At 40.5% G+C, this 12,273-nt stretch overlaps 1 protein-coding gene across 10 annotated transcripts in view; it reads right to left on the bottom strand.

Annotated features, from left to right (window-relative positions):
• The window catches only part of syne1b (spectrin repeat containing, nuclear envelope 1b), a 469,384-nt gene that overhangs the window by 436,823 nt on the left and 20,288 nt on the right, over positions 1-12,273 (bottom strand). For all 10 annotated transcript variants that reach the window (XM_072911924.1, XM_072911927.1, XM_061924513.1 and 7 more), the window contains exon 3: positions 6,124-6,219. In XM_072911924.1, the coding sequence (XP_072768025.1) occupies positions 6,124-6,219 (96 nt within the window). The remainder of the gene's footprint in view (positions 1-6,123; positions 6,220-12,273) is intronic.

The raw sequence follows: 12,273 nt of genomic DNA, 5'->3' as shown, positions 1-12,273 counted from the left end.
TATATATATATATATATATATATATAATTAAGAGAAATACTTGAATTTCAGTGTTCATTTATTTACACATATACACAAACATAGCACTCATCTACTCATTGTTGAGTTAAGGGTTGAATTGTCCATCCTTGTTCTATTTGTCACTATTTTTCTAACCATGCTGAACACCCTCACTGATGATGCAATGCTGTGTGGCACGCAAAAAGTGCTTTCATCAAATGCACTAGATGGCAGTATTGTACTGTTTAAGAGTGTCACAACATTGCTGTTTACGGCAGACAAACTGCTTTAAGGTAGACAAAACGTGACTGCTGTTGTTGTGTGTTGTTGCCGCGCTGGGAGGACTTTAATGAAACTGCCTAACAATAAACCCACATAAGAAACCAAGAACTCGCCCTCCATCATTCTACAGTTGTAACATGATTGGGCAGGTACGCTGTTTATATTGTGTGCCTGAATTTCGGGAGATTTTCGGGAGAAAATGTGTCCCGGGAGGTTTTCGGGAGAGACGCTGAATTTCGGGAGTCTCCTGGAAAATCCGGGAGGGTTGGCAAGTATGTATTAAAGTATTCATCATATTCTCTTCATGTCAGACTCCAGTGTTGCTTGTTTTTACGTTTGAGCTTTTTATCCCCGCCACGTCATTTTATATGGCCCGCCAACACCTGCAAATAATATGCATCAATAAAGTACTTACTAAATGTATTCTTTCTTTCCATTTTGACAGAAAAAATACATTTATTGCATGCAATTGCATATATTTTGATTCAATAATATCTAATAATAAACATAATCAAAATAATCCCCTCGATTCCCCCCAAAAACGGATTAACTCGCTGGAATATAAAGACAATATATAATACATCCATAAACGTGGATGCATATGCAAAAGTGCAATATATTTATCCCTTTTATCCTGCACTACAACGAGCTAATGCAATTAAATTTCTCAGTGGCCTAGTGGTTAGAGTGTCCGCCATGAGATCGGTAGGTTGTGAGTTCAAATCCCGGCCGAGTCATACCAAAGTGTCAAGACTTGGTCCGGGGTGTGTGCTTTTCCAGGATGCAACGGAAAGTTGGCACGGGCAAGACGGGAATGAAGGTACATGATTTATTTAGTAACTATAAATACAAAAAAAAGGATCAAACAAAAAGCGCGCACAGTGGCGGAGAATAAACTATGAACAATTAAACAAAACTTGCAAACTATGGCTTGAATAAAGAAAACATATTTGGCATGGACAAAAAAGGAGCAGCGTGAACATGGACATGAAAAAATGGACAGAGCATAAATGTGGTGTGAGGTCGTCAGGACGAACAACAGAAAATGAATGAACTTAAATACTATGGACATGATTAGTGAAAGCAGGTGCGTGACTCAAAATGTGAAACAGGTGCGTGACGTGACAGGTGAAAACTAATGGTTGCTATGGTGACAAACAAAAGTGCACAATGAGTCCAAACGTGGAACAGGTGCAACTAATGGGGTAATCATGGAAACAAGACAAGGGAGTGAAAAGACAGAAACTAAAGAGTCCTATAACTAAACAAAAACATGACTTAACACAAAACATGATTACACAGACATGACACAAAGACTATAAAAATGGGACCCGTTACCTCCCTGCTTGGCACTCAGAATCAAGGGTTGGAATTGGGGGTTAAATCACCAAAAATGATTCCCGGGCACGGCCACCGCTGCTGCTCACTGCTCCCCTCACTTCCCAGGGGGTGATCAAGGGTGATGGGTTAAATGCAGAGAATATTTTCGCCACACCTAGTGTGTGTGTGGCAATCATTGGTACTTTAACTTTAACTAATGCAATTAAATTTCATTTTTTATCTGTACTGTAAAGTTCAAATTTGAATGACAATAAAAGGAAGTCTAAGTCTAATGTAACAAACACTATATTATTATACATTAAACATGATTTTTCTTGAAATAAATTAAAATGTATTTATTTGTATTTAAAATGTCTTAAATTAACATGTAAATACTTAAATCTGCTTGTTTTTTGTATGCATCTGTAATAATATTTGATTTCCTATTATGCAGCTCATTTTTATTTGACAGTTATTGAAATATCTTGTGTGACATCATGCACAAAGTTAAGTTAAAGTACCAATGATTGTCACACACACACTAGGTGTGGTGAAATTTGTCCTCTGCATTTGACCCATCCCCTTTGATCACCCCCTGGGAGGTGAGGGGAGCAGTGGGCAGCAGCAGTGCCGCGCCCGGGAATCATTTTTGGTGATTTAACCCCCAATTCCAACCCTTGATGCTGAGTGCCAAGCAGGGAGGTAATGGGTCCCATTTTTATAGTCTTTGGTATGACTCGGCCGGGGTTTGAACTCACAACCTACCGATCTCAGGGCGGACACTCTAACCACTAGGCCACTGAGTAGTGCACTTTTATTTGTTTTAAACTATTGTAGTGGCGTTCTGTACATAAAGTGCACTTTAATTTAAATAAAGTTGATTTGATTTGATTTGATTTAATTTAGTGTTGTTTTGATATGTCATCTTAGTGACATCATGCACAAAAGTGCACTAATAGCTGGTTTTAAAATTTCTCTGACAATCTTGCACTTTCTGTTTTGGAAATGACATGAATGTTTGTGCCACTGCTTAATAACTGTTTAATAAATACACTTTTAGTTGTGATTTCCCTCTCTGCATGAAAGTTTAAAAGTACCGTATTTTCCGCACTATAAGTCGCACCTAAAAACCACAAATTTTCACAAAAGCTGACAGTGCGGCTTATAACCCGGTGCGCCTTATATATGGATTAATATAAATATTTATTTTCATAAAGTTTCGGTCTCGCAACTACGGTAAACAGCCGCCATCTTTTTTCCCCCGTAGAAGAGGAAGCGCTTCTTCTTCTATGGTAAGCAACCGCCAAGGTAAGCACCCGCCCCCATAGAAGAGGAAGCGCTTCTTCTTCTACTGTAAGCAACCACCCGCCCCCGTAGAAGAAGAAGCCCCCGGATATTGCGTTTCATTTCATTTGTGTGTTTACATCTGTAAAGACCACAAAATGGCTCCTAGTAAGCGACACGCGTATAACGCAGAATTTAAACTTAAGGCAATATTTAACCAAAGAACTCCAACCGCTGGATATTGGTGTCAACAGGGCATTTAAAGCACGACTGCGAACGGCGTGGGAACAATGGATGACCGAAGGCGAACACACCTTCACTAAGACAGGGAGACAGCGCCGGACGACATACGCCAACATCTGCCAGTGGATCGTAAATGCCTGGGCGGATATTTCGGTCACAACTGTGGTCCGAGCTTTCCGGAAGGCAGGATTCACAGAACTGCGACGAGACGGAGCCGGCCATTTTGGATCCCGTATTCGCCCAACTTTTTAATTCGGACACCGAAGGAGAAGAATTCGAGGGATTTATGAATGAAGAATAACTTCAGAAAGTGAGCGTTATGTTTATTTTGTGTGTTGTGACATTAACGTTCGAGCAACATTAAGTTATTGATGCTTATTGATTGCACATTTGCACATTACCGTACATTTTGGGAGTGAACAGAGTTGTTAGAACGCTGGTTTTTAATATATTATTAAAGTTTGACTGACCTGTCTGACTGTTTTTTTGACATTCCCTTTAGCGCAGTTAGATGCGGCTTATAACACGGGGCGGCTTATAGGTGGACAAAGTTTTGAAATATGCCGTTCATTGAAGGCGCGGCTTATAACCCAGGGCGGCTTATGGTGCGGAAAATACGGTAGCATATATTAATGCAGTATGAAGAAGAATGTTTTAATGTAGACATAGAATCATCATACTGCTGTGATTATATGCATCAAGGCTAAGGCCAAATATCCACATATATATGGTGTATCGTGACATGGCTTAAAAATATCCAGATATTAATAAAAGGCCATATCGCCCAGCCCTACTTGAAACTGCTAAATGTTGCACTTTTTATATGTAGAAAACAAGTTTTGTTAAAATCTGAGTCATTTTATTAAATCCGAGCAACAACTTAAAGCTGTTTAATGTTGCACTTTATATGTAGAAATGTTGCACTTTATATGTAGAAAGGTTTTGTTAAGAAACCAATTCTGAGCCGTATCTTATTTAGTTTTATTTTGATTTTATTTGATATATGTTGACCACATTAACCCTGGCATTGGACCCTGTGTGTATATGTATGTTATTGTTATGCTTAGCATTCATGACTGCCTGCTGTTGCACTGATCAGCCTGGTGGTGGCTCACATCCATCACACACAGAGCTAGTTCTATTTTTGGGCAGAATTATTACACTGTTCCCAATGTTAAAAGGATAAAGCCATTGTTTACAAATTTGGTAAATAAATAACCAGAAAATTTATATTTTGTTGTTTTCTGCACCGAAAATGAACTGAACCGTGACCTCTAAACCGAGGTACGTACCGAACCGAGATGTTTGTGTACCGTTACACCCTTACCATTTACACAACGTGCCAACTTCACTGCTTTTGGGTTTTGTACTACAAACCCCGTTTCCATATGAGTTGGGAAATTGTTAGATGTAAATATAAACGGAATACAATGATTTGCAAATCCTTTTCAACCCATATTCAGTTGAATGCACTACAAAGACAACATATTTGATGTTCAAACTCATAAACTTTATTTTTATTTTTTGCAAATAATAATTGACTTAGAATTTCATGGCTGCAACACGTGCCAAAGTAGTTGGGAAAGGGCATGTTCACCACTGTGTTACATCACCTTTCATTTTAACAACACTCAGTAAACGTTTGGGAACTGAGGAGACACATTTTTGAAGCTTTTCAGGTGGAATTCTTTCCCATTCTTGCTTGATGTACAGCTTAAGTTGTTCAACAGTCCGGGGGTCTCCGTTGTGGTAGTTTAGGCTTCATAATGCACCACACATTTTCAATGGGAGACAGGTCTGGACTACAGGCAGGCCAGTCTGGTACCCGCACTCTTTTACTATGAAGCCACGTTGATGTAACACGTGGCTTGGCATTGTCTTGCTGAAATAAGCAGGGGCGTCCATGGTAACGTTGCTTGGATGGCAACATACGTTGCTCCAAAACCTGTATGTACCTTTCAGCATTAATGTTGCCTTCACAGATGTGTAAGTTACCCATGTCTTGGGCACTAATACACGCCCATACCATCACACATGCTGGCTTTTCATCTTTGCGCCTATAACAATCTGGATGGTTCTTTTCCTCTTTGGTCCGGAGGACACGACGTCCACAGTTTCCAAAAACAATTTGAAATGTGGACTCGTCAGACCACAGAACACTTTTCCACTTTGTATCAGTCTGTCTTAGATGAGCTCGGGCCCAGCGAAGCCGACGGCGTTTCTGGGTGTTGTTGATAAACGGTTTTCGCCTTGCATAGGAGAGTTTTAACTTGCACTTACAGATGTAGCGACCAACTGTAGTTACTGGCAGTGGGTTTCTGAAGTGTTCCTGAGCTCATGTGGTGATATCCTTTACACACTGATGTCGCTTGTTGATGCAGTACAGCCTGAGGGATGGAAGGTCACGGGGCTTAGCTGCTTACGTGCAGTGATTTCTCCAGATTCTCTGAACCCTTTGATGATATTACGGAGCGTAGATGGTGAAATCCCTAAATTCCTTGCAATAGCTGCTTGAGAAATGTTGTTCTTAAACAATTTGCTCAGGCATTTGTTGACAAAGTGGTGACCCTCGCCCCGTCCTTGTTTGTGAATGACTGAGCATTTCATGGAATCTACTTTTATACCCAATCATGGCACCCACCTGTTCCCAATTTGCCTGTTCACCTGTGGGATGTTCCAAATAAGTGTTTGATGAGCATTCCTCAACTTTATCAGTATTTATTGCCACCTTTCCCAACTTCTTTGTCACGTGTTGCTGGCATCAAATTCTAAAGTTAATGATTATTTGCAAAAAAAAAAAAAAAAGTTTATGAGTTTGAACATCAAATATGTTGTCTTTGTAGCATATTCAACTGAATATGAGTTGAAAAGGATTTGCAATTCATTGTATTCCGTTTATATTTACGTCTAACACAATTTCCCAACTCATATGGAAACGGGGTTTGTACAATATGGTCATTTTAAGTGTAAAAAAAAAAGAGAAACGCTACTTACCAGCCTCTGATCCGACAACACTTCCAACAGGGACAAGAGCTTCACCCCATCTTTAATGTCCTCGAAAAGGTCGTTGACCTCAAGCGGAGGATTATGCTGCAATAGAGGACAACAAAAGTGAGCGATGTCTTGAATTCATGTGGGAGCAATGCTTGACGGGGGTGGGGGGGGGGGTTCTGCTGCCATTGTGGGTGCAGAATGTTTGGGACATGTGTGAAAGGACATTGGTATGCTAAGCCGTCGCCAGCCCCTGCGAGCCAGACCAAATGCTGCTTGTGACAAACAGGCTTGTTAGCAACGAGTGCCCGGGCTTCCCTGCGGCTGAAAAGATGGTGTTGTTTCCTTGGCGATGGCTCGGCGCCCGGGTCCTGGGTGTGTGCTCCTTTTCTAACCCTCCGCATATACCGTCTCCTGCACATGGCATCCACACTTTTGCAGGACAGACTCAGAAGTGCACATGCTGCCGTCTAGCAGATGAGTACTTATTCAGTAGTCTGAATACTTGGCATGGTATACCATGCAGACATTAGCTGGGGGGGGCGAAGAGTGTGAAGAAGTTGTATCTCTTAAGTATATTTTTTAGTCAATTTTTACCAAGTTATCAAAGTTATCAACTTTTAAATGCCAGCTGATTGAGGTATGGGTACTGTTCACATTTGAACCGATATCCATACCTGCCAACTTTTGAAATCAGAAAAACCTAGTAGCCAGGGTCCAGGGGCCGTAGGCCCCGGTAGGTCCAGGACAAAGTCCTGGTGGGGGGTTCATCACTTTTCTATCAGTCACAGTGACTTTTCAAAACAAAAATATTACAGCAAAAATCATATGGGTTGATTGACATGTTTATTCTGTAAGCTAACTTCAATAGTTTGAAATTATTTTGACAGTTAATGCCAGTTATCCTGTCAACCTTTCACAAGACTTCATTTTGTTAATTGAAAGTATAAACAGTATAAACACTTTTTACAGTAAACAAATGGTAAAACAGTACTAAACAATTCCATTAAAAAAAAAAATTGGTGTCATTATTAACTTTCTGTCCAAGCTTGTATAATCTACTGCCTTGTTCAATTGTAAAAAATATTCTGTGCCTAAAATTTACATTTCTATCACAATTATCATACTGTAAACATGGCAAGCTAACTTCATTAAAATTAATAGTCCTGTCAATAGCATGGAATTACAATTCAAATGTAGTTTTTTTGTAAGCCTTTCAAAAGAATTCAAAATATGAAAAATTAATGACAATTAATTGAAGCCATCAGACACTTGAAAAGTGGCACATCACATCTCTAATGTAATCATTTTAACTTTTCAACAGAAATAGCACTGCAAAAATATTAAGGACATACTTCTGTATTTTGGTAGTTATGCTGTCAACATTTAACAAGATTTCTTCAACTTGGACTTGAAAGCATAAATAGTATAAACACTTTTAACAGTATAACAGTACTAAACAATTCCAATAGATAACATTGGTGTCATTACCTTTTTGTTTGCTCAATTATTGCCTCCGTAAATAAAACTTCGGCATTTATCACATCCAAAGAATCTGTTTGGGCGACGAAAAACGTTGAAAGTTTTCCACTTGTATCGCTAGCAACGGCATTAGACTTGTTTTTTTGTCCCAACGTGGTCTTTTACATCGCTAATTCCTCTGTGTCCGATCGAAAAATCTTGTCTGCAAAAGGTGCAATATCATACCTGCCAACTTTTGAAATCAGAAAAACCTAGTAGCCAGGGTCCAGGGGCCGCAGGCCCCGGTAGGTCCAGGACAAAGTCCTGGTGTGGGGTTCAGGCTTCGCCCCCCGACGCAAAATGATTATTAACATTCAGACAGGTTAAAATGTTGCTAAAACCATCACTTTTCTATCAGTCACAGTGACTTTTCAAAACAAAAATATTACAGCAAAAATCATATGGGTTGATTGACATGTTTATTCTGTAAGCTAACTTCAATAGTTTGAAATTATTTTGACAGTTAATGCCAGTTATCCTGTCAACCTTTCACAAGACTTCATTTTGTTAATTGAAAGTATAAACAGTATAAACACTTTTTACAGTAAACAAATGGTAAAACAGTACTAAACAATTCCATTAAAAAAAAAAAAAGGCGTCATTATTAACTTTCTGTCCAAGCTTGTATAATCTACTGCCTTGTTCAATTGTAAAAAATATTCTGTGCCTAAAATTCACATTTCTATCACAATTATCATACTGTAAACATGGTAAGCTAACTGTCACGTGTGGTGCGCATGGTGATGCGGGGTTTTGTTCTCCCAAGATGCAAGGGACGAATCCGGACAGGACTTGCAGGTAATAACTTGATTTAATAATAAAAATAACACAAAACTGGTACAAAACAGAAAACAAACCGACAGGACGAGGTGCCGAACGCACTGGAAGCTAAGGCTAACACTTAGCACAAACTATGAAACTTAGCTGAGTCTAGAATCAAGAACAAACTTACGTGGCAGTCGCGTGATGCAAAAACAAAGAAAGCAGAACGAGTGATGAACAACGGTGGGCTTAAATAGCGTCTGTGATTACAACAGGTGCGCGTCAGAAACACAAGCGGCAGGTGGAATTAATATGTAACTATGGTAACCAACTCAAAGGTGCACAGACAGGAACAAAATGAGTCCAAGACTAACAGAAAACACACGTGACCCGAAAACCCAAACAGAAATATGATCCGGGCAGCAGATCATAACACTAACTTCATTAAAATTAATAGTCCTGTCAATAGCATGGAATTACAATTCAAATGTAGTTTTTTTGTAAGCCTTTCAAAAGAATTCAAAATATGAAAAATTCATGAAAATGAATTGAAGCCATCAGACACTTGAAAAGTGGCACATCACATCTCTAATGTAATCATTTGAACTTTTCAACAGAAATAGCACTGCAAAAATATTAAGGACATACTTCTGTATTTTGGTAGTTATGCTGTCAACATTTAACAAGATTTCTTCAACTTGGACTTGAAAGCATAAATAGTATAAACACTTTTAACAGTATAACAGTACTAAACAATTCCAATAGATAACATTGGTGTCATTACCTTTTTGTTTGCTCAATTATTGCCTCCGTAAATAAAACTTCGGCATTTATCACATCCAAAGAATCTGTTTGGGCGACGAAAAACGTTGAAAGTTTTCCACTTGTATCGCTAGCAACGGCATTAGACTTGTGTTTTTTTGTCCCAACGTGGTCTTTTACATCGCTAATTCCTCCGTGTCCGATCGAAAAATCTTGTCTGCAAAAGGTGCAATTTGCGTAGTTTTCACCCTTTTTGGAACGGATAATTATTCCCGGATAGGCTTTTGAATATTCTTCACGGAATGACTGCAGTTTTCTTTTCGGTTTAAGACTCGTATGCGATTTTTCTCCGGCTGATTCCATGATCGTTCGCTCGTTTGGAAACAATGGCAACTGGTGCCTCGTGCTTGGCAGCGGTGCTATAAATAGCCTCGCGCATGGCATTCGGAATGACTCGATAGAAAGTTACGGGAAGCAGTGTCGATTGTCATTGTTGTTACGCGATTTCGTGAATAAAACTTAAAAAAAAAAAATTTTTTTAATTAATGAAAAACCGTATTTTTTATCACTGCAACCGTAACCCGGAATAGGTTGACGAAAACCGTACTATCCAGCCATCCATCCATCTTCTTCCGCTTATCCGAGGTCGGGTCGCGGGGGCAGCAGCTTAAGCAGGGAAGCCCAGACTTCCCTCTCCCCAGCCACTTCGTCCAGTTCCTCCCGGGGGATCCCGAGGCGTTCCCAGGCCAGCCGGGAGACATAGTCTTCCCAACGTGTCCTGGGTCTTCCCCGTGGCCTCCTACCGGTCGGACGTGCCCGAAACACCTCCCGAGGGAGGCGTTCGGGTGGCATCCTGACCAGATGCCCGAACCAGCTCATCTGGCTCCTCTCGATGTGGAGGAGCAGCGGCTTTACTTTGAGCTCCCCCCGGATGACAGAGCTTCTCACCCTATCTCTAAGGGAGAGCCCCGCCACCCGGCGGAGGAAACTCATTTCGGCCGCTTGTACCCGTGATCTTGTCCTTTCGGTCATGACCCAAAGCTCATGACCATAGGTGAGGATGGGAACGTAGATCGACCGGTAAATCGAGAGCTTTGCCTTCCGGCTCAGCTCCTTCTTCACCACAACGGATCGATACAGTGTCCGCATTACTGAAGACGCCGCACCGATCCGCCTGTCGATCTCACGATCCACTCTTCCCTCACTCGTGAACAAGACTCCGAGGTACTTGAACTCCTCCACTTGGGGAAAACCGTACTAATTACGGGAAAACCGGAGTAGTTGGCAGGTATGCGATATCGTACCAATTCCCGGTACCTGAGAATCAGTGACGTGCAGTCACTAGAGGCAGGTGAGGCGGGGCCTCAACTGCCATCATGGAAAGAAAAAAAATGTAAAAAGAAAAAAAATGAATTAAATTGTTAAATGTATCCAGTGATTATACTATAAAGTTATTTTCCATTTAACTTCACCAGTTTTAGATTATTTTTATTCAAAATCGCTGAATTTTCACATTTGCCGTTCAAATACTGAGAAGAGACGGTGCGGTGAACAGCAGCCAGTCGAGGCACGTCACTCAGTGCCTCAACATGGATTGCGCAATGACTCAGCTAACTGCTGGCCTGCTGTGCAGTGAGACCGTATTGCTATATGAATTATATTATACATTTCCATAGTTTAGTTAGCTGAGGTATATAATGTACAGTGTATTTTGTCAACAACTGTATGTGTGTAACGTATTTCTTGTGCTGAGCAATCATAAAACTGCTGCGAAGACGCACTGTGTGAGGCTCGCAGTAATCCCGCCTCCTGGTGGTAGAGAATGCACTCCCGCCGTAGAATGCACCCCCTGACGGGAGTGTTGTATCAACTAAAGCCCACACTTAAACTTTCCACGTGTAAGATTGAATCTATTTAAAAAAGTTATTGAATAAGAAGCCAAAAAGTGCAAAAACAATAATGTTCGTGTTGGAGGAGTTGTGAATGACTGCAGGGCCACAACATTAGGTACACCTGCAGACTGCAGCACGGATTTCATATTTCATTCATTCACAACTCCTCCAACACGAACATTATTGTTTTTGCACTTTTTGGCTTCTTATTGAGCTGCTGCATTTTTTGGTTGGGTTGTTTATTTCTATTGAGTCACTTCTACATTTCTAAAAGGGGAGGAATGTAATAGAGTGATCTATGTTTGTCTGTTGCCATCTCCTGGTTAATGTTGGCTATAACGTACTGTGGTTACTTTTTGGTTGGCCAACGATTTACGTGGTGTTGCGCACCTGACGTCAAGTGTGTTGAGTCTGTTCTGAAGTCTACAGTAAAGAGACGTACTTCATCACCTCGCCTGTTTATTGCCTCCAACCCAATATATTACATAAAGGTAAGACCATAATAGCGTTTTTTTTTTTAATTAAATGTGCTTTTTTGTGTGCTACAGTTTGTATGTGTAAAGTTAAAGTTAAGTTAAAGTACCAATGATTGTCACACACACACTAGGTGTAATGAAATTTGTCCTCTGCATTTGACCCATCCCTTGATCACCCCCTGGGATGTGAGGGGAGCAGTGGGGAGCAGTGGGCAGCAGCGGCGCTGCGCCCGGGAATAATTTTTGGTGATTTAACCCCCAATTCCAACCCTTGATGCTGAGTGCCAAGCAGGGAAAAATGCTGGTATGAGCTTTTAAACATAACCCGTTAACTGCTGTCAATCAAATGGTGAATAAGATACTCTTTAGGGTTCATATGTTTGTAAATATGACTGTGATGAAGTCAGTGCCTCACCAGCCATCAACCTCACCGCACGTCACTGCTGAGAATCGATACTGGTATTCAACGGTTCCAATTTTTGGTACTTTCATGGAATGGAACCAAAACAAGAGCGCTGACAGGAAACCAACACCAACCAAAAAAAACACAACCTGACGTGAATGTGACAGATCGTCACAATTATTATGTATTATCATTACATCAGTGGTTAACTTAGTAAATGGCAATAATATCATTTATCAGCAATAATTTGTAGGTCGATATATCGTTGAGCAAAATTTGTTATCAGCCCTGGCCTAAGGAGCAAACTGCTGAGTCAGCAAGTGTTAAAGGTTTGATT

Source organism: Nerophis lumbriciformis, linkage group LG29 (genome assembly GCF_033978685.3).
Source record: "Nerophis lumbriciformis linkage group LG29, RoL_Nlum_v2.1, whole genome shotgun sequence".
Classification (NCBI taxonomy): Eukaryota; Metazoa; Chordata; class Actinopteri; order Syngnathiformes; family Syngnathidae; genus Nerophis; species Nerophis lumbriciformis.
Note: the sequence above shows the minus strand (reverse complement) of the source record. Positions and strands in the feature narration are given on the sequence as shown.